Genomic DNA, 23,344 nt, shown 5'->3' on the forward strand with positions numbered 1-23,344 from the left:
ATTTTTTGTATTCTTACCATTGCCTTTAATGTTTATTTTGAACTTTATAGTGTATTTCTGTTAGATTCCCATTGTCCCACATTACCATGTTTCCCCTCGGGTCCACATTAAACTATAGTTGTAATCCTAAAGGTTCATGAAGCGAGCGTGAGGGTCTGGGTAAGAATAGATCTAGGTGAGAAAAATAGAAGATCAGTTTTCAGGCGTGAATGCATGTAACTGTGTCAGGGTATTCGAAACGTTGCTGGATAACTAGAGCCACGCCCTCTGTGACACCTTCCTGAACAATAAATCTTCAGCTTGAAAAAGGGAATCTGCAGAAAATCCACCTGAGAGAAACTTTAAAAAGAAAGAAGAACTTAGAAATGGTAGCAATGTTTGGGACGATGGCACCGAACCAGGGAGCATAACTTGGCCCGGCTGTTGTTTGCCATCAAATAGTTCCAGCATGTAACTCCCCCTAAACCACAATTAGTGTTTTAACATTTCTGTTTGTGTGCAGAGAGACATTAGCAGGTGCATTTTTTAACTTTTGACAGAGCTGTGCTATTTTTTTTTCTGCCTTGCTTCCTGTCTTAGTGCTTAGCTAAGCTCATTGCCCCCTTGTTGCTCTAACTCCGTACATAAATCATAAAATATGAGAGCGGTATTGATGTTAATGCTAATGCTCCGAAAGAAACCAAATGAATACATTCCAACAATGAGCTATACCATATATGGAAGCTCTTTAATGCCAGTAGAAGAAGAAAAATTAGGGAAGATTAAAATAAAAAGTACTATAGCAACATTTAGAAATTTTTTAAACAAACCTGAATGATCACAGAATTAGTCACAAAATTTAAAATAAAGCTTTTTTTGGCTGCACAGTTTGTAGTGATGGCCTTTATATGGAAGCCCATTTATGCCAAGAATAAACAATTCAGATAAAATATCAAGAATAGTGACAATAAAGTCTGTTAAGTCATAATTTTGAGCTTTTAAAATCAATATGTCAGAAGTCACGGGCGCCCTGGCGGTCTAGACGTTTGATAAACCTACTGTAATCGATATTCAGAGTTAACTTTAATAATAATCATAAACTTTGTTTGTATGACATTTTTCAGAAGCAAGTTTACAAAGTGAAAAAACGGAAAATTTACAGTGCGATTACAAATTAAGACGCAATCAAGAATCAAAAACAGAGATAAAGGATTCTTAGTGTGAAATTATGTTTCTATATGGTTTTTGTTCTATAGGCACTTGTATTTATTTAAATCTGATAGGACTGCATATTACTCCTGTTATTTTAAACTTTTAAACTCCATTTCTCCTCTGTGTAACAAGTGCAACTTAGAAAGGGGAACGTATTTCCATTACTTTTGGGAATGTAAACTGATTTCCAGATTTTGGACACTTATTTCAAAAGTAGTCAGTGGGATGTTTAAAATAAAAATTAAGAAAGACCCTGGGGTTTTCCTCCAAGGCCTTTCCTCTAGGGACTTGCATCTCACTGCATCACATTAAAAACTCCTTCTAGTTGTATATGTCTAGTTGCAATGTATACTGAAACTTTTGAAACTATGAATACTATTTATTACTATTCATCATATGTCATTATTATTATTATTGTCTTGGTCATTATGACTATTTTCACCTTTTTTTGTCTAACTCTGTATAGTATGTGCTGTCTAATGGGTTGGGGGGTGGTGGGGTTGTATTATCTCTGCTTAAATACAATAAAATGTGTTTAAAAAAAAGAAAATCTGATGGGACAGCAGCAACACATTTACACGAATAATCCATCGTTTAATCTGTCCAGGTCCCATTCCTCAATATTCTCTAATCTTTCCGATCCATATTGCTCCTTATTCTATATCACTATACCATAATCTATACTAACCTCATCCTGCCCCCCCAACAAACTGCCATTAACGCCTGGATAACAGTGTAAATCCTCTGATAATCTCAGCTTCGCAGGTTTGACACGCGACAGCTTGTTGGGAGGTCTTCACTGCCTGCTGGACGAAGCATAAACCACAGGAAACCTTAGAGAAGAATAATGTTTCTTATTGGTTGGTGTCAGAAGCTCAAATCGACATATAACCAACCAGTACAACCAGTAGATGTTTGGTTAATAAGTTTCTGTTATCCCCAGTTGGTATTATTTAATGATTCAAGCAGGACTTAAGCTTTTTGAGCACGTTCCAGGTCCATGTTCTCTGTAAAATTACAGTAAATCTTTGACTTATTGACATAAAGAGGAATTTGCATCTACAGTTAGACACAGACTATAAATGTGAGGTTGAGTCTAGAATTATTTTTAGACTAAATATATTAAAAATGTTCCTATCTTTAGGCAACAAACCAAATAAATATGGTAAAATAAAAAGGACAATGAAATGGAAACAGTTCAATTAATTTAAAAAAAAAGTTACATATGGAGGCTAGTCAAGAATTTCCTTAGTTAGGAACGCTGGGAATTTGGACTAATGGCCTCAGCATGTCTAAAACTCTGGCTACAGCCGTTGTAAACATCTCCTTCAGACATGTATTAAGATGAATAAATAAATAAATAAATAATCTCTTTGGAATAATAATGTGTGTCTGAAATGTTTCTCACACACAAAAAAGTATAAATTTCTACACTAAAACCCTTAAAAAGGCATCTACTTCTTCTTCTACCTCAATAAAAAATACCTGAATCTATAAATATGCACATTTTATTCGTTTGTAAAGTTTTCCTGCAGGACACAAGATGTCTCCTCCTTCACTGTAAAGTCCGTTCTCAGTGTCTGTGCACTGGTGGATCCCAGCTGTATAAGCTGCATACTGCACTGGGGTGGGAAAGTATTGTGTTTTATCTGTTTTATCTGGTTTAAACTGACGAAGCAGAAGTGATACCATGAGCAGTAAAAGCCGTGAAGGCTGAACAGACAAGAAAACAGCGCCACCTGCAAACTGCATCAAGAGAAAGCCTCACTTCATTGTTTGACTGACAGGTGGTTTCTGGGAAATGCAGTGCAGAAAACATCAAAGGGACAAGCGCAAAACAACAACGTTTGCATCTTATTCCTCTATCACAACACATTTCTTATTCACTTACTATCCGTTTAAGGCTCGTAGCAAGGGTTGTAGCATTAATGCACGCATTAATAGATCATTTTATCTGTATTATTATGTATTTATTTACACTGTTGTTATGTATTGTATCAAGGTAAATCAGACGGGTCATGAGATGATCCGTGGGATAAGAAAGAATCAACATTGCTCATAATCCCTATTTTCTTGTGAAATATTAGATAAAACAATATGAAAAAGGGAAAATCACAACTTATAGAGCTAACTGGGTCATAATTCATTAAAGCCACAAAGGATGGGAACCTCTGCTACAATAAACACACCTGTGTGCGGAAAGCAAGTACATTTACTCAAGAACAATTTTGACATACTTGTATTTTATTTGAGTATTTCTGCTACTATATACTACCACAGCCTGGCCATCGAGACCGTCGACAGAAGGCTGTGCAAGGAAGAGGAAGTTGAGACGGAGCTGCACTTTCTATTAGAATATATAAAACTTCCAAACATTAACAACATTTTTCCCTAAATTCAAACACAAACATCCTGAATTATCTGACCACATAACCAACATAAACGAAACAGTCCTGTTGGAGAGAACACAGACTGTTTATTATCGTTATTACTATTATTTTCACATTGTCGCTGATATCCATCAGTCAGCTTCCTGCTTTGAATAACTAAATATTGTTAACATTGCTGTTGTGTTTGGTTTTTGCACTATGTAACATAATGTTTTATTTCTAGTAATGTTTTATATTGTACAGTAGTGTTTCAATATGGTTATGCCTATAAAGCCTCTTTGCATTTGAATTAGTTTAAAAAAATCAAAATATAATCAACAAATACATTTTAACATATTATTATAGATTAATATAAGTTAAAACTTTATTGATCACTGGGGGGATGTTACCTAGCAGTATATAGAATAATTAAATTACACATTAATGCATTATTAATTTTAATAAATACATGTTTATGCCAATATTTTTATACTTTTAGTTAAGTAAAAGGACTTTTACTGGAAAAAAAAATGTATTGCTACTTTTCCTGGAGTAAAAGCACTTCTACAACTACTGTGTGTGCGTTGGAGTCAGTTTGAACATATACGTATATATATATATATATATATATATATAGTGGTAAGCTGCCTGTGAGTTTATGGATTTTAAGCAGACCACACACACACACACACACACACACACACACACACACACACACACACACACACACACACACACACAGTGAGGATCAGCAGGGATAATCCTCCAGAGCTTCCAGGATGCCATCTGTAGCTTGAATAAACTGGAGTTTATTTTCTGTTGCATCACCAGGGGGCGCTGTGGGCTTGTATAAAGATCAGCCTCTCGATCACACTGAAAAACTGGTGGGGGCAACTTTAAGGTCAAACACGCACAATTTAAGCACCAAAATATTTATTGTTTGTCAGGCAGGTTTGGTTACAAAAATAAAGTGAACTCTAAAATACAATCTGATCTTATCTATTTAAAATATAAGCGCAAAATGAAACAGTGCACTCTGTAGAGCTGAAACAACTGCCTGGCAAGATAAACATGTTTTGAACTGGATTTAACCAATAAAACATTATTAACAAAATCAGAATGTATGTATGAATCAACAGAAAGAAAAAAAAAAAGATCCCCCAAAATCCAACTTTAGGGGGAGTTCTAGTTGTGAGAAAGAAACAAACTAAAACCTCTTTCTCGTGGGAGCAACCCTCTTCAAATCGCCCACCGTCTATTTTTAATCTTTAATCATCCTGGGAACGTCTTCTTTAGCAACATCTCACTACACATTCATTCAGTTTACACACTCGCACATCTGAGAGCTCGTCAGTCCGAAACTGAGGAGAAACCGTGAAACCGCCTGTGAGTGCTGCCTTTGGTGAACGGAGGTTGTCATTTCGGTTTGCAAACCAGAGTCACTGCTTTACCTTTGGTATAAAACCGTAAAACACTCCATGATTGTGCGACATCATGGTTGCCTTGATGCTGATAAGTAGAGATGTGACAGGAAATGCCCCCCACCCCACCTGGGCCACTGGGGAGCCCCGAACTCGCAATCATTTTTGGTAATAGATTAATTTAAAGGCCAAGTGTGTAACAGTTAGGAGGATCTAATGGCAGAAATGGAATATAATATTCATAGGCATGTTTTCATTAGGCTGTAATCACATGAAAATAAGAATAATTGTGTTTTTGTTCTATCGCTTGTGTGCACATGACGTCAGGTGACTGCGTTCCTGTGGGACGAACATCGGAGGCACTATCACAAATTCTCAAAATGTGCTTTGTGCCTTCGCCTCAACTCTCAGGGATTTACGCAGTTTACTGATGGACATTTACTTATAGCTATTGGCTAACGGCGGTCCAAACCTCCTGTACTGGAGATGTAATGTTGAAAAACGACACTGCTTCAGGTGCTCTGGGCTCCGAGTCCAACCACAGTCCCCTTACAGGATGGTAATCCGTAAATCAAGTTTAACCTGACCTGCCAGAGTTTGAGCGCACCTTGAATCATCTGTGATAGGAAATTTAATATCAGTGTGTTTTCGACTGTCGTTCAGGCAAAACAAGCATTTTGAAGACGTCTTTTTTTCACTATTTTATACATTTTATAGGCCAAACGATAGAAAATAACGTCCACGGTTTGAGTTCTGACCATGATCCTCTTCTCTCTGCCCTCATTTCCTGTCACCTCTCTACTGTTCACTAAAATTAAAGTAAAAAATACCCCCAAAAACTACATGAAGTACCTTACCATCAGTATTTCTGGGAGTATATTTAGATTTTTCCAATGGTGACAACTTGGCACCATGAAGCCAAGATACCAAATTCCTCCACAAACAGGGAGTAAGAAGAGAGGAGCCATCTTTTCTTCACTTTTTCCTCCCCTCGTTCCCTCTCCTCCCTTCAGACGGAGAAACGGCGAAGCGAAGGAGGAGGAAATGAACGAGACAGATTAGCTGCTGCTGACAGGCGGTGTCTGTAGATCCCTGCTCTGCTGAGTCACCAATTCTCGGCCTCTATACATAGTTCCACATTAGACATCATCTCGTCCGCGCAAGCCGTTAATACACAAACACACACACACACACACACACACACACACTGATAATCTGAACTAACACTTTCACTAGCCTCTGTCTCCTCCTCCTCCGATAATGAATGAAGGAAAACACTGGTGGCAAAATCACGCTCTTCATCCTCGGTGTCCATCACTTCTTCTTCTGGAGTTTAAAGGTCGTAGGAGTTGTGAATTACAGGTCAGTCAGTGGTGCGACATCATGACGTTGCCCTCCTCCTCCGGCGCTGGGAGATGTGTCACGATGTGGACGACAGCGATCTTCTTCACCGCCTTGTGAAGCATCTGCTTCATGTCCTTCGACGGGCCCGTTGTGATGCTGATGCAGACGTAGAGGAGGAGAGAGGATGGGGGAGTAGGAGTGGGGGGGGGAAGAGAAAAAACACTAACATTAACGCAAGATGGGAAAAGAAAGTAGATACCAGAAAACATTCAAATAAAGGAAACATTAAAGGGACATTTTGGGGGGAAAAGCTTTCGATGGGATACCAATTTATATCTGGGATTAAAGTACAGAGCTGGAGCCAGGAGGTGATAAGCTTAGCCTAACAGCTAGCGTACATCTGTTTGAAGTTTAAAAATATGTTCACAAACACTAATTAACTAACTTTTATACTTTTGGTTCCATACGAATTAAATAAACAAGATACAATGGCAGACTTCGGACAGAGCATGGCTAGCTGTTTCCCTCTGTTTCCAGTCTTTACGCTAAGCTAAGCTAATCGCCTCCTGGCTCTGTACTGAATGCATACATATAAGAGTGGTATCAATCTTTGTTTCCCCCAAATGTTCGTGTTCAACTAGAATAAACTCGGACATAAACAGAGGTCAACATCTGGACTACTAGCCCAACCTGGAAAACAGAAAGACAGCTGAGCTCCTCCCAGTACAGTCAATATAGTAAAGTAAGTAAGTAAAGTAAAAATTAATTTAAAAAAAGGACAAAAACATCCATGTAGTTGTCCAATATTGTGCCATTGTTTGACTTTACCAACCAGCCAAACCAGGCAACATCACACTTGACCGTCGTTATTATGAATACATTGAAATTAAAGGGAAATCACTGCAAGTCTACCATAAGGAAACATCATAATGCTAGTGAAAATGAACTACCTAGCTGCCTGTAAAGGGACCTGACAAGAAAAATAACAAATCCTGAGAGTGTTTGGATGAACAGATGTAACACATGTAATAAAACACCTTTTTTTCCACTGTAATTGTTCACCTTGTAAGAGAATTTGTTATTAATGCAGACAGTGTTGCATTTGTTCATCCAAATTACTTTAAAGATTTCATTACAGCCAAAGTCAGCGAGTGTCGGTACGTCACTGCTGTTGCACGAACAGCTAATTTTCTGACATTTGGCTGCAAACAGAAAACTTTCCTCTGGTGAGAAATACATGTTTGAGGTTTTCAAGCGACAGCAGTGATGGTTGCAAGGTTTTTTTTTAAACTTGTAAAGTAGAAGAACTGAGTTTTGTAAGTTTTGTTTAAAATGGACATCAATCGCCTGAACTGACTCTCAATGTCTCTTATTTAGTGTTGAACAGAAACATGACCCACTCAGATTCTAATAAAAATAGTTAATAATGAAAAGAAAAGTCTCTTTAGCAACAAATTTGGGTAAAACAGATACAAAAATCACATCAACACTATGATAAATAGAGTAAATTTGTGTCTAATTCTCTACTAATAATAAAAGATAATTTATTAATAGAGAAAAGCCGTTGCTACTTCTTGCTGTGGTCAGGATTTCCTCCTTTTAGTGGGTCATGTTCAAGATGCAAACAAACTGCAGTGACACCTTGAGACAGTTCATGCTAACGAGTTCCCGAAATATGTTTGCCATATAAGGACGAGTCACCTTGGCAACCAAGCAAGTAATGTTATACATTTTTTTTATAATGCATAACATTACCTCAGTTTTTCTTCTTTGCAAGTTGTTCCTGCTGTTGTTTCTCGGCTTTCCGTTTCTTGTACTGGGCTATCTCGGCCATCTGCAGCCCGTGTGCCATTTGCCTGTTGGGACGAAGTGAACAGCGTAAACACAGGACACACACACACACACACACACACACACACACACACACTTTTAGTCCCAACTAATCACTGTACCACTAAGGCGCCACTGATCTTTTTTTCCATAGCAGCCATTTAGTCATGAAACAGTAGGGTAATCACAGGTGTTACCAATGCCCCAAATAAGGCTCAGTTCCATTAAGAGTAGTTTCCAGTGAGCCAACATGCACAATAGCAGCACCTTGACTCTATTTGACCTGAAAGGAACTGAACCTTAATTAGCATCATTGGTAACACCTGTGTTTATTAGAGATGCTCCCTAATAGTCGACTTAATCGTTAGTCGCTTGAGTCTCAGTCGACCCATTTTTCATTCGTCGGATAGTCGCAGAAAAACAAAAACGGCGTCCAACTCCGCCTTTTCACCGGGACAAAAAACGTCAGGGGATAGTTGCAACACGGACCGTTTCTCTTGTAACACAGGGAGTCTCTATACTCTACTAGCTTCTGCCACTAGCTAGTTAGTGGTCCCATTAGCTGAGTGGGCTTCAAGCCTCCAAGACCAACGGAGGCCAGCTGATTTAACAGTGGCTCCGACCAGGACTCTGACTCCGGGGATGAAGACACTGCGGGTTCAGGAAGCGACAGGAGAGGAACGAAACGGAGGAAGAGGAGCGAGTTTGTAGCAAATTAAGTTGTAAATACCCTACTATTTCATGTCAAAATGGCTGCTGTGAAAAACTGTTGCATCACAACAGCAATACCACGGGTTTTGTACACTACTATCTTGTACTACTTTATTTTGAAAAGCTCAAAAATGTAATAAACTGTTAAATATTTGCTGGCATGGGTGAAAAAGTCAAGGTATAAAGGGAGCTCAGAATAAAATGATGAAGAAGAACAAAGGAGGTGGAAGAGAAAGGAGGAGAAAGGACAGTTGTTCCTACCCGGTCTTGACTTCTGGAGGAACAGGCAGAGGTTTGGTAAATCCATCTCTTCCTACGAGCCAGTAGGTCTCCTCCACTCCTTTCCCCTGAGAAAGAGACAAAGAATGGCAGATGCAGGGACAGACTGTACCTCATCCACGTGCTAAAATCTAGATCGTCTGATAAAAGAGCTACCTTGACTTCGGTCCTGCCTCTCAACTCGAGCTTGTAGCCGAGATTTAGTTCCCGTAGGATCTTCACTGTACTCTGGTGGACGTGGATCCTGTAGGCTGCAGCAGGTATGATCATCATGTTGACATATACATACATAACAACACTCCTGTCTGGTTCTTTCTTCCATAAACAGTTAACTTACGCAGCCCGCTGGACTCCATACGAGAGGCGACGTTCACTGTGTCTCCGAACAGACAGTATCGAGGCATGGTGAGACCCACCACGCCTGTTACACATGGACCTGCAACAATCAAACACATATTACTTCCTCAGTTGGCTAAGTTAACGCTAAGGTCTGGGTTTAAGATTAGTTTTAGGAGAGGACTGGAACTACTGAATATGTTTTTGGGGGACATTTTATCACAGAGATGACAGGAGACAAGGGGGGAGAGATTAAAAACTACATGCAACAAACCCATTCAGTTCATTTTACTAATATGACCCTGCTGTGACATTCTTCACTTCTGTGATGCCCACTATTTATTTGCATTAATGCTCATATAAAACACTTTCGAAACCAACTATACAATACCATGTCATACTATACAACAGTGGATCCCAACCTGTAGCACCACAACCCTATTAGAGCTCAAGCACCTGCATTTATCTGACATACCCTTCCCGTAAAGTCAGAACCATGTATCTCCAAATTTGGTGATTTTAAATCCTCCAACTTCTTAAGACAGATAAACTGTTTAAAAACCTTCTTCCGAGCAATTTTCTTATGAAAAGTTGACTTGTTAGAGATCCTACGTGGTTCTCACAGGACAGCAACTCCACAAACATCTGATGATTTTAAAGAATATGATGCATTAAACTACCCAGCAGTATATAAAGTAGTTAAAATGAGCTCAACTGTAAACAACGACAGCAGTAAAATGCAACATACACATTAACGCAGCTGTAATATGAATCCAAAATCATCATATATAATAGTAAAACACTGACATGTAACATTTCACTGCACAATGATACTTTTTGCTGAAAATACTTACATACTTTTACTTGAATGCAGTATTTTCACAGTGTGTTTGTGCTACTTTTACTTAATTAAAGTTCCTTCCTCCCTCACCTGTGTGTAGTCCTATACGTATTCTGACCGGAACGTCAGGCATGTGTCTCATTTTGAAGGTTCCCACAGCACTCAGGATGTCAAGGGCCATGTTTGCAATTTCTGCGGCATGTCGGTTGTCGTTTGGGACGGGAACGCCTGACGCCACCATGTAAGCATCACCGATAGTCTCCACCTTAGAGTACAACAGAATAGAATGAGCCACACTGCGATCTAATGCAATTCAACGCCTTCAGAGTTGAATAAACTCAGCACCTTGTAGACATCGTGGTTTCCTATGATGGCGTCGAAGACGGTGTAGAGGTCGTTGAGCAGGTCGACCACCTCGATAGGTTCGCTGTTGGCTGAGATGGTTGTGAAGCCGACGATGTCGCTGAAGTAAAGCGACACGCTGTCAAAATACTCGGGTTCGACTATGCCGCCCACCTTCAAAGCCTCAGCCACGGACCTGAGGAGAGAATAAAACAAGTTTGTTTCCACATTAACTGCACTATAATCCTTGTTTCTTTTACTTTTCTTATACAGTCTCTTTCCATTTCTGTTTTACATCCCATTAAATTCCATTAAAACATATTACTCCTAATACAGACAGTATTCTTTGGCCCTGTTTTCGCTTTCTTTTTCACTTCTTTCTCCGTGTTTTTTAAGCTGTTGTTGTATATTAAGTAGCGATGATGTGAAGATGATTTGAAGAGAAGTCCGCTGACATCGTCTTGATTGTATATAAAAAGGTTTATTGCAAAAAAGTCCAGCATCAATACAAGCAACCGGTAGCTTGGAGAACATTCAGCCAAATATTTATGTAAAAAGGGAGGAGGGGGGTTTCTAACTTAAACATTCGAGAGGAAGAATTATGTCCTTAGGGCCTCATGAACTACTGACACTGCATATGTTGACAAAATATCATATATCATATCTGAAATTATAGATTATTATCCTCCAATATTAAAATGTGTGTGTTTTTTGTACGAGTGTGTTAACTCACGGCGGTAGCATCTGAGTCAGCAGCTTCTCCGTCTTCTGCTTCTCGATCTCCAGCTCCTCCGTTCGCTCCCTGATCAGCTCCTCCAGGTTTGACGAGTACTGCTCCAGCATCCTCAGCATGGAGTCTATGATGTTGGTCTTCTTCCCCTTGTTGATGTTCTTAAACTGAGAGAAGAGGACGGAGTAAAAGGCGGGGAGTACAGGAATAACGTTATAAACCATTAAGCAGTATCCCCTCCCCCTAAAACCATCTGAATTACTTAATTCCCAATCAATATTTACCAAAGCAAACAAACATTTTCATCAAAAATGCTACAACCATCCAGGTTTTTCTTAGAATTATATTATTTTAGGATTGGAAAATCATGTCAATACATTTACACCATCAAGGATACTAAAACTCTCCATGCTGGGTGAAATTTTCTTTTTAAAATATGGTAGGTAAACTGTGAAATACTCTAGAAGAGGGCTTAAAATTATGAATTAATTCCCTAAAAATTAGGTATCCAACGTCAACGCTTGTTAAAAAATGCAAATATATCAATTTAACACCGGGTAATTATTCAATTAAATTCAAATTCAGTCAAAATGTGGTTATGACCAACTAAACTTCATATCTGACCTTTTTTTTACAAACTGGCACACTTTAAGATTTAACCTGTGGCATATGCTTTTACATCAATACCGACAATTAAACTGACTCGCAAAGAAACACTCCTACCTGGTCAAAGATCTCTTCAAAGTTCGGTCTCTTGTCCGGCTGTTCGTTCCAGCACTGTTTCATCAGCTGGATGCACTCTGACGGAGCGTAGTCTGGACTGACCAACGGGCGGCACAGAGGAGGAGGCTTACGCACCTTCTCTATAATGTCTAGAACACAGAGAATCATCAACTTTGTTTCATCGTATTTCAACCTGGTGGCAAGCATTGTACCTATATAGAAACAGCTAATCTTCTTGCTGACGGTCTTGTTTGGTCATATTTTGGCACTCATATTAAACTGAGACTATTTCATAACCAGTTGAAAACTCCTTGTAGTAGGTTTAACTTTGGAAAATTGGATTTAAGCTGTACGAAATGGGAAGGATGAGTCAATTTTCTGCTTTTCTATATGTAAAAAAAATCCTAAAATCCTCCTTAATTTTGAGCAAATGTAACAGTATTTATAAACAAAAACGATGTTCAAGATCTTCACTGATCAGAAAAATCTGTAATCCTTCATATTTAGTTTGTTTACATGTCTATGCAGCAGTTATCTTACCTGCGGCAGTAAGGTCCATCATACAGAACGGAGGCCCTCTCACCACCACCTCCTGCATGACAATGGCAAAGCTGTACACGTCGCCATGTAGAGTCCCGAAGAGCCCCGGCTGGCCGGGGATCCTCAGGATCTCTGGAGCTGTCCACAGCATCTCTGGGACACACACACACAGATCGGCTTTAGTTTGTAGAAAAGAACAAAACAGAACGCGACCCTGGCTCATAATCTGATCTGTTCTCTCACCGTCTGCAGGTGGTTCGATGTAGGGGAACCTCTGAGCCTCCAGAACCTCGTTGTAGCCGTAGTCTGTTACCTTCAGGACAAAACGCCCATCCACCACACAGTTACGGGACTTCAGACGGCTGTGGGAGATACCGCGGTGGTGGAGGTACTTCATACCCTGAGACAGAAAGCAGGTAAAATGGTTTGCAGCAGTCGTGGAAGGTCGAAGTGTCTTAAATCTGCATTCTTTCTAATGACCAGCAGGGGGAAGGTCAATGGGCTGCAAAAAGAAACTATTAGTATTGAGTCTTATGGAGAAATGATCCGATTTCTCAGTTGATTTATTATCTCAGTATACAGTTTCCTAATGAGTTTATGGTCTCAGTCTCTAGTTTCAAGTCTTCTTCCATACAGCATGGTGTTCATTTAGTAAATTATGGTCCCATTTAGGGTAAAATACTGTAGATAGGTACCCTCACACTGGACCTGTCTGAATCAATACACGTTTTAATGTCTGCAACTTCAGTCGTGTCACCATACTGACCTTAATTAAATCCAGTAGCAGAGACGACTTAAACATCCAGTCTAGTTTGACGTCATCGTTGAGCAGCAGGTCCTCCAAACTTCCTCTGGAGCAGAACTCGGTCATGATGGCGAACACGCCACAGTCGTGAAAGAAGCCCAAGAAAGGGTTGACGTTCTCATGACGCATGTCCTTCATCTGTTGTCAAAAAAATCAATAGCTTTTAGTGTTTGTTCACTACAAATGAGATACTTCACAGCAATGTCACGTACCAGTTCAAACACAAGGCTGGTTTTGGGGTTGATGTTGCTAAACATCCCATCAGGAAGTCTCTTCAGCCACGCCCAGTCACCCTGGAGGAGAAGGAAACAGCACATACAGTTGAATGATTAACCAGGGTTTCCACTCTTTTTAAGAAATCATTTCCCAGGACCTTTCCTGGACATTTTCTTGACAATACAGGACAGCGGTCATACAATTTACGGGTTAATGATTAAGTCTTTCAGGGTCATTACAGGTAAGGTGGTCACTCTCTGAGTTAGCTCGCTTTCATGGCGTGCTTAGCTGTTCTCGCCACAGCCGAAGGGTTTGTTGCATGTATTTAACAACTACCACAACAGATTTGATCATTAACTGGCTGTATGCATGTAGGTATGACCATTTACAGCACTTCCAATGAGCTGTCTGAGAATTCTGCTTATTGCGCCAGAAAAATTAGAGCAGCTAGACTCACTGACATGGGAGTGGAAATGAAAAGGGAGCGTTTTTCCGTTCCACGTCTGGCTTTTAAGTTTCATACCGCACAGCTCGTCCTTCCAACAGTTTTAAACAAAATACACACCAAAGTTTACATAGGCGATCTGATTGAGCGGCTAATATTACAATTTTCCAGCACAACATGAATTATTTCCAGGATTTTTGGAAACTTAAATCAAATTCCAAGTCTTTCCATGATTGGAAAACTAGTCTCTAAATTTCCAGGTTTTCCAGGATGTGTGGGAACCCAGTTAAGGTTGACAAAATATCCTCAAACCAAAGTTTTATGGAAGTTACTCATTTTATGAGATTACTCTGGCAGGCTAAACTATGTAAAATTAACTATGTGAGAAGCCTCAATCAAATAAAACTCAACAGTCAACGTTGTTCTTGGCAGCCAGAATCGGTTAAAGACATTTCCTTTTGGCTTCTGGGTGGTTTATCTTTAGTCTTTACAATGCAGAAGGAACTGGGAAGAGGGCACTGTACATATTAAACTGACTGTCTCACCTCGTAGATGACGATGTTGGAGTTCTCGTAGGTGGCCGGTGACTGGGTCGAGACTGGCGACGTGGCGCTGCATTCTGACACGCTCCTCATGCCGCTGATTCTGCTGTCGTCCAGACTCAGCTTCTACAAGGAGTCCGGTTCAGGATTGTGAGACAGGTTGTAGTTTTAACTACTTTTAAGGGGCAACCCCAGTAACACAAAAACTGCCAGAAATGTCTTCATTTAATAAGAAATAAGGATTTATTGAACTGAAATTGATACAGTATGACTCCAACAAGATGTCAATCAAACAGGGGCTGACCTTGTTGCTAAGCGACGGGTTGATGAATGTGACGTCAGCCAGAGTCAGCATGATCTTGTTTGGACCCGTGAGCAGTCGAATCTGATTGATGCGTCGCCTAGGCAACAAGAGACAACAAGACAGCAATAGACTGTGAATCAGTCCTGCAACTTTTTTACTACTTTAATTTATTTTAATTTAAATTATATTGATATTTGGTTTGGTTTGGTTGGTAATAGCATCTCCCAATAAAAATGACAAAATATGCAAAAAATGTTCTGTACTGTAGTTGTATAAGTTCATAAATGCAACAAAATTGGTATTTTTGTAATGGAAATGCAAAGTTAAAGTACAAAATATCATAAATAGCACACTGCAGAGTAGCTAATGTTGATATAGTTGATTTTTTTCTTGTTGGCTCTGTTGATAGTAAAGGTTGCTGACCCTTGTTCTAGACCTTCCAGACCACACTGACATGACTTTCTCACCTGACGCAGTAAATAAACGCCATTGCAAAAACAGAGGTGACAGTCCCTCCAAAGAACATGCTGATGGTCGAAAACAGATCCACCCCTGGAACGGAAAAGTTATGATGGGAAACATTAAAAAGGGAGTTTTTTAACAGATAAAAGATCACAGCTTGTTATTGTATTAATAAGTCTATTTTTCCATGGACTAATAAATCTAAAATAAATGACTTTTGAATGGTCGGTACGGAAATCTTCTAATGAGAACAGTTGGACAGCAGTGTGCTGTACAGCTAAACAGCATATATGGAGAAATTGCATTTGTTATCCATGTATAGGACTGACATAAACAATCTAAGCTAAACAGAGTACACATGCAGCAGTATGTTTATTTGTAGATCACGGTTAAAAGTCTAAAAACCCAAACATCCAGCATGAATAGAGGGACAGTGTATATCTTTGTGAGTTCCTCACCGCCTGAGCAGATGACTCCAGGGATAAACCAGCAGGAGGAGTCCGTCCTGGGTCCGTAGCCACGAGGGAAGTGGATGTCTCGACCCAGGAAACGCACCATACCGGCCTCCATGTCGATCCTGTCATTAATCAGTGTGATTTTTTTCCTTTAATTTTTTTTTTTTAAAGATTCGCTTCTTTTAAAAAATATAGTAACATTCCCATAAAATGTCTATAAACACTAGACTTATGCTATAGATGTTGTTGAGTTGTGTACTTATAGTCAGGTAATGCTTTGTTTCACTAGTCGCCTGTTATTGGCTTAAAATTCCCTTTTGTGCATGGGTTGTGGTTGTCTGCCAGAAGCAAAAAAAATTCCTTTTTATCCAGTTTTAAGCTACATTTTTCTGAGACACTTTTTAGATCCTGGTGGTTTTTAACTCTATACTTTAACCAGATGAAGGATTTTAGTCATCAGATGTCTGGATCTCAAGTTATCAGAAAAACAAGCTGAGCTAACATTAGCAGCAGCTCGGCTTGCACTCCCTCTGGGAAGTCATTTGTTCACTGAACAGCGTCGGAGAAACACTGATGTTAAAGGTGAATCTGTTTTTTTCAATGCTTTTATTATTTTAGTATTGCTAAGATAACTGTATTCATGCTTTTATATCCATCTAAATGTTCCAGTTGTGTTGTAAAGATACCTGTATGTTGGCTTCAGCTCCCAGGAGAGTCCGTCTGTGTCCAGTATGAGGTAGTCCAGTAGAGCTGCTCCAGACCCGTTGGTTTTGATGGGATGGCTGAAGCCCTGCAACGTAAATAAGACATGTAGTTGGAACTGGAAGTAGTGATTTTGTAATGTCAGGGAGCTGTGTTGGGTTTGGATACTTAAAATGTGAGTGGAATAATATGATAATGCAGAATTCTTCAACTACATAGTATGAAATTTAATATAAAAAATGTTAGGAAATCAATTAAAACAAATATAATGATGATTTCTTTAGTCAGTCCTGTTATGGCACTAATCAATGTTGTAATGAATTGCTTTAGAGAAAAAATTTTTTTGGTAATTTAATAGACATATGAACTGTTAATAGGGCACTTTATCATGTTTTATCATCCAAGAGGGCACAATTATTTTTAAAACATGGGGACAGCAGTGATTTACTGTGTATACTCCCTGGCTGTTTCAAATACTTAATGCATTATTCATGATCCTTGTAGTACCTGGAAGGACAGGTTGCGGGTCTGTCTTGCCAGGTTTCCCCCAGACATCCACTCCGCAGATTGCCGAACGCGATGCACCGCATGAGCCATGAAGAGGACGGAGCTGTAGATGGTGCCAAAGAGAGGAGACACCTGTAGAACATGCAGACAGATTTCAGCTCAAACTGCCTTGCTCAATAGCGCAAACTACCTACTCTCACAATCTCTGCACTTCCATGCATCACCTGATGTGGCTTCAGGGTCCTCGCCACCTCTCCCTTATCCATGGCCTCTCTGTAGGCCTCGTAGAACGACATCTGGGGTGAGTCGATGGTGACGGTCAGCACGGCGTCGTAGGCACGCAGCAGTTTGCTGTTGCTCTTCAGAGCTGGGTAGGACACGTTGCGGTAGGGCAGGCTGTAAAGCAAGGTGTCGTAGGGCACGAACACTAGGGAGCCGTCGATCATCTGCATGTCGTAGGCTGTCTCCAAGAGAAGCTTCTGGGCTTCGCCGCCGATCAGTGCCGAGTGCATGCAGAGGATCACAACTAGGGCGAGATATGAAACTGAGCTTTGGGCTTGCCTGAGCATAAATCTAAAGAGTTTTTCTTGTCATATTATATTAAGTCTTTGGACACATCTTTTTAAAATGATAAACGCACTAGAATAAGCAATAAAAATGCAGATTTTCATTATTTTCAGTACACACATGCGAGGTCTGATCTGTATATTCCATATCAGTAAAAGTTGTCATACAGGTGAAAACATTAGCTTAAGGAGACCTTCTCCATTTGTTTCAATGGGTTTTTTAACACCCAATGAAACTAATGGAGGAAGTTCTGTTTGCTTCTATTAAACTTCAGATCTTGAGATAACTAATTCATCTCCGGCATAAAGGAAATAAAGGAACTCTTACTCACACACATAAAAAAAATCCTGACTAGTGATAATAGTGTGAATTTGTACTGTTGATACCTGCCCCAAAGTATGTCCGTACCAAATTTCAGGACATAAGACCAATCAGGACAGATGTTATGGCATTTTTCGATATCATACTAAATATAGTCTTTGGGTACAAATGGGTTAGGGTCTGTAGAAAAGTCCTTTTGAGGCTCTCAGTACCAAAAATAAACCAAAACTCACCTCGTATTTCTTTCATCTTGCGGACCCTGGACAGAGTTCGTCTTATGCCATGAGGTGTGTTCTCCATAAAACGGACCAGTCTGACCGGCAGACCATGGCTCCTCAAGGAATCGGCTACCTGGACAGGACAGAAACAACACATATACACTGAGCAGATGAAAACCATTAACTCTTAGAAGATAAGAGAACAAACAGTCACATTTTGAGCAGTTTCCCCCTTCATTGTCTTAGTTTCATGATTAAGTATGGTATGTCCTAGGAGAGTGTGGGGTCCTCGGTCACCAAACAGTTTTATGGGATTTATCAGGATCTATGCAGCTACTAGAAACCAATGTTTTGCAGGAATGTGACAAATAAATATTCAAACCTTGGTGGCTGTCTCCACCCAGATGTCCTCTGAGGAAGAGATGATGCCAATGTGGGCCCACCTGAAGTAGTTCATGATGCTGAGCAGCACCCAGGCGGGCCTCGGCATGGAGCGGGCAAAGGTTGGGTGGCTCCGAACATCGTCCAGCTCGTAGCCAATACAACCCCAAGGAAACAATGCCTGGAGGAGGAGAGTTGAGGAGAAAATGGACAGTAGGAAAAGACAGGAAAAACAATTCCTTCATGGAAATTTTAATGTGTACACACAAACCTACAATCCCTCTCAAATACCTTGCATTCAAAAACATCACTTACTTTGTTCCAGCCTTTGCTCAGCATTGAAGCAGCATCACAATAGCCGGGGTTGGCTGGTCCGATGTACCCCGAGGCCTTGGTGTGGAATCCCACAAAGGCCTCTAGCGCCCTTGATGTCTCACATGGCTCCTGAAAAGTGACAATCAATCCATTAATTAATCAATGAACCAAACCAGCAAGCCTGTCACTGCACCGGCTCATTCTAAGGTAACGGTAATTTAGGTAATTATACACTTATGAAAACAAAGATGAATATTATATTCAATTTCTGCCAATGTGGACCTTTGATGTGCATAAAAGCTTCACCAAATCCCCCAGTTATTTGTGCTGTTTTAACTCAATCTATGTAAGATGGTACAACATTTTTCTTCACTCACCAACTGGACTGCTACTCACCAACATTGTGCTCAGTGCTGCCACTGATGGCAGGGAGTAAGTACATTTTTTGTTGTTTAGCTGGTAAGTTCACCTTCCTTCCACATTTGCATTCTTAACATGAGAAATATCATGAGCACTGAATGCAGAAAATGGTTCACTTAACTCTTAACTAATAACCAAAAAGTTTTTATGTGTGTGTTATATTTATATGTAGTTTATTTTTTTTCCTGTTCTGGCATAGGCAGGTGTTCTTTAAACGTGTTATAACCTGTTTTCAGTCTTTATGCTAAGCTAAGCTAACCATGTCTTGGCTCCAGCTCAGACGCACAGATGTCAGTTTTCAGCACTCATGTTGAACTGTTACAATGAAATTATCTATATATCTACTACATTTAGTAGTTTAATTCACATTATTTTCAGGCAGATGAAGCTGAGATCAGCATCGTACCTGCAGCACAGCATAGTCGAACGTTGCAGCGTAGGACAGCGAGGGGTCCTTGTTGATGCGGTTGACAGCGAGCTGTGCCGCCACACTGGGAAGGGCCTTGGCGAAGAGCCGGTCGCACCCCCACGGTCCCACCACCCCGACCCGAAACAAGGCTGCCTGTGCTGGGCCGGGCAGTAAACACAGGCAGGCCAGGAGAATCAGGAGGAAGCTCAGGGGGCCGTGGTGGGATGGAGGGAGCAGAGGAGGGAGCGTCATGGGTGAAAGAGGGTGACATGAGTGGACAGGAGGAGGAAAGGACGATGGGTCCGCGTCAGGAGCTTTGTCTGGTGTCTGCTTCCATGCTTGAGGTAAGGCGATGAAGGCACATCGCTGTGATCGCATCTCAAGGCTCACCACCTCCAGAGCTCACAAGAACCTGGAGGAAGACGGTCCGAAGCTGCTGCTTCCCTGCAACAACAAAGGATTTGGAGGAAAAGGAAAGATACATTTTAGTTTTATAGATATGCTCTGTGATAGATCAGAAATTTTACTTAAAATTTGTTTTTAATTGGTTTTGAAACAGTTTCATTGTACTATAGGATCTATATAAACACACAAGACCTTCAGCAAGAAGAACGGCTATTCTTAATTCCTTCCACCGGGTTGGATACGGTCAGATTCCCCTTGAAATCAATGAAATGAGGTGGTGGAAACACTACTGCTACACTTTTGTCCACAGGGGCCGCCGTCAACAAAAACTTTACTTGATGCCGCTTTAAGTAAAAGTATTATAAGCTAAATTTACTTAAATTATCAAAAGTACTTGATTCACAGAGGATCGGCCCCTGTGACTGATATAACAAATTATTATTAATACGTCAATGTATGAGCAGGTCGAGGTGGAGCTAGTTTTTACTACTTCATATACAGTTTGGTAGTTTAGTCCAGTGGTTCCCAGGTGGTTCTCTGACCCCACTAAAAGGTCACTAGATACATCTGTGGTGTTGTGAGATAATTAGTGGGACTTTTGGTCTGTGAAATATTGGGTAATTTTACCTTTTTGAGCCTTTTAGACTTATTTAACAATATGTTATATACATTTTATATAACTCTATATAAATCTTGTTTTTTTTTATGTAAAATTTTAGACTGAAAAGTAAGTGGTAAGTAAAGTTGTCAAACAATTGTGGCAGAGTATAAGTATAAAATAGAATTAACTTTGACAGATTTATAATGTTTTGACTTTTAATGTCATTTTAATGGAAAGTGTCGCAAGAGCAGTTTAATTGACTTTAGACTCAGAGATTGTACCTGGCTCAATCAGCTACGACAGGATTATCTGGTGTGACCCTCTCATAGCTGTACTGTATCATAATCCAAATGTGAGGATTTGCTGCTTTTACTTTTAATAATTAAAATTTATTTGTAATAATTTTGAGGTTTGGACTGTTGGTTGGACAATTAATAATTAGTTGCAGTGCTATACAATATAGTTCAAAATGAGCTCAAACTAAACCAACTACAACAATAAAATCCTGCTTTTACATTAATGCACAAGTCATAATATAATATATAATAGTATAAAAGTCACTTTTAATACTTTAACTGCATTAACCTTAATATACTTTCTTACTTTTACTTACATAATATTTCATTTTACAGTGTTGTATTAGTAGTTTTACTTAAGTAAAGGATCTCCACTGCATGTCAGACACAACAACCGTCCTATAAATAACTATCTATAGCTGTTCTTCTCATGATTATCTCCATGAAAGGATTCCTACCACGCATTGATGAGATGGGGAGGTCTTCCTTCTGCACCAACGCACCACAGCAATGGATAGTTTCATCACTTCCTCTTTTGTTTACATGCAAAAGGCAGAAAAGCTGCCAAAAATAAACGAGTGAGTGTCACTGCATTATGAAGACACAAACATGTAACTCAGCTGGTGTATCTCAAGCTCGCATGTGTGTGTGTGTGTGTGTGTGTGTGTGTGTGTGTGTGTGTGTGTGTGAGGCGACCTAGAACAAGTGTGTGACCTGTCCTGTCAGATTATATTAAATCCAATCAGGACCGTTGTAGCTGTAAGCTGTAAGGTGAAACTAATGATGAGGATCATTAATATTATTATTACTATCAAAATAATGAACACAATCAGTACAGGTTTAACTTCCAGTTTTGTCCAGCCAGACATGGAAAATGTCTGATTTGCTTTATGTTTTTACACGTGCAGAGCAGACGGCTGACAGGAATGCAGCTGCAGTGGTGCATGTGGTCCAGCACACTGGCCTGAATCCACCGAGTTTTATATGCACACGTGGTGTTTAATAGCAGTTCTACCATCCCTGATATTTATTATAGGCAACTCATATACAGATTCTAAGAAAAATATATTTTATTATCACTTATATAACACTTCCGAGCGCTGCAGAGAATAAATCATCATATGATCAGTCTCATCATATTGTTTAATGATCTTTTAAGTGCTTTCAATAAACTGGTTATAAAACAAAAATACTTTTTGCAAGAAGTTGCTTACAATCGTCAGATAGATTTGCGAGTCCTGCGAGGCTCATGCACGGGTTGCAAGTGAAAACTGGCTCTGTTAATGGCAGTATGTGGTTTTTTTTCTCAATTTTTCAAACCCTAATTGGCCTAATTTTTAGAGATTTATAAATACACCCGTAGTAAGTGAGACGGTGTGTTTTTGTTTTTCACTTTTAGATTTTAACTTAAAGGACCAGTGTGTAGGATTTAGTGGCATCTAGTGGTGAAGTTGCTCCGGGTTAGGGTTGACCCCTCTCAGACCCTCAGTTTGTACTGTATGTCTCATTATCTTTTCCTCCACACTATAACACACAGTACAGTGCTTATCTGAAAGCTAGAGGGCAGCATGATACAGAAACACCAACCAGCCTCTCCAGTCAGTCTCCTGTGCCGAAGACTGTCGCGTGTGTGGAGTTATCTGGAAGAAAACAGAAGTTTCTAGTTGAATCCAGTCCCACTATTTCAGCGTAAGGGGTGATAAAAAGTTATAAGGTGTTGCATAATGTGGCAGAACAAACTGCACATTTCTGCAGGGTAAACGTCACTGTTCTGGCCTTTTCATGGGTTTAAGTTGATTATCTGATTCAGCATGTTGCTCTTTTTCCTCTGTCCTCTGGGGTTTACTCAGCTCAGCCATGATTCAAACATCATTTTCCCTAAATGTCAAAAACAAAAGTGAGCTTATTACAAGATTAATACAAGTAAAGGGATCAAAATGTGTATTTTCTCTACGCATCAACGTGAGAATACATTGTGTACATAGTGTGTTTTATGTTCCTAGAGGTGAGGTTTGGATAATAAAGTTGTAACTAAGCATCCCGTTTTATACCACTCTCTCTCTCTCTGTCTCTGAACCTTGCACTCTACCAACATTATGTCAAAACCAAGACAAATCAGTCCAGATGTGGAGTCCTGACCTGCCAGATGAACCCTCTGACTCCATCACTGCTGCAGTAAATACATGCTGCTTTAAAACATTAATGTTGTATTTTTTAAACAGTTGTTTTAAAAGTTTTTAAATATGTGTGACAAAATGTTTGGCAGCACAAATGAAATCAGATATTTTTGAGAAAACTCAATAGTTTGCTCAGTTG

General features: G+C 39.8%; 1 protein-coding gene across 2 annotated transcripts; it reads right to left on the reverse strand.

Moving 5' to 3' along the window:
- Window positions 1-6,243: 6,243 nt before the first annotated feature.
- gc2 (guanylyl cyclase 2) lies at window positions 6,244-21,694 on the reverse strand. Of its 2 annotated transcripts, XM_051400443.1 has the most exons (25): window positions 21,487-21,693; window positions 19,724-20,170; window positions 18,898-19,026; window positions 18,584-18,763; window positions 18,217-18,334; window positions 17,320-17,621; window positions 17,096-17,227; window positions 16,573-16,676; window positions 15,890-16,008; window positions 15,437-15,521; window positions 14,970-15,066; window positions 14,669-14,791; window positions 13,675-13,755; window positions 13,424-13,600; window positions 12,901-13,057; window positions 12,658-12,810; window positions 12,118-12,266; window positions 11,398-11,561; window positions 10,668-10,860; window positions 10,413-10,587; window positions 9,483-9,581; window positions 9,302-9,396; window positions 9,128-9,213; window positions 8,081-8,181; window positions 6,359-6,481 (listed from the first exon to the last, which is right to left on the reverse strand). In XM_051400443.1, exons 2-24 carry the CDS (start codon window positions 20,102-20,104, stop codon window positions 8,082-8,084), a joined length of 3,399 nt encoding a protein of 1,132 aa, XP_051256403.1. In that variant the 5' UTR covers window positions 20,105-20,170; window positions 21,487-21,693; the 3' UTR covers window positions 6,359-6,481; window position 8,081. The 2 variants fall into 2 exon arrangements, with proteins under 2 accessions (XP_051256402.1, XP_051256403.1); XM_051400442.1 differs by lacking the exon at window positions 8,081-8,181 and having other exon boundaries at window positions 6,244-6,481; window positions 21,487-21,694.
- Between the last annotated feature and the right edge of the window lie 1,650 nt (window positions 21,695-23,344).

Source organism: Dicentrarchus labrax, unplaced genomic scaffold, assembly GCF_905237075.1.
Source record: "Dicentrarchus labrax unplaced genomic scaffold, dlabrax2021, whole genome shotgun sequence".
NCBI classification, from domain to species: Eukaryota; Metazoa; Chordata; class Actinopteri; family Moronidae; genus Dicentrarchus; species Dicentrarchus labrax.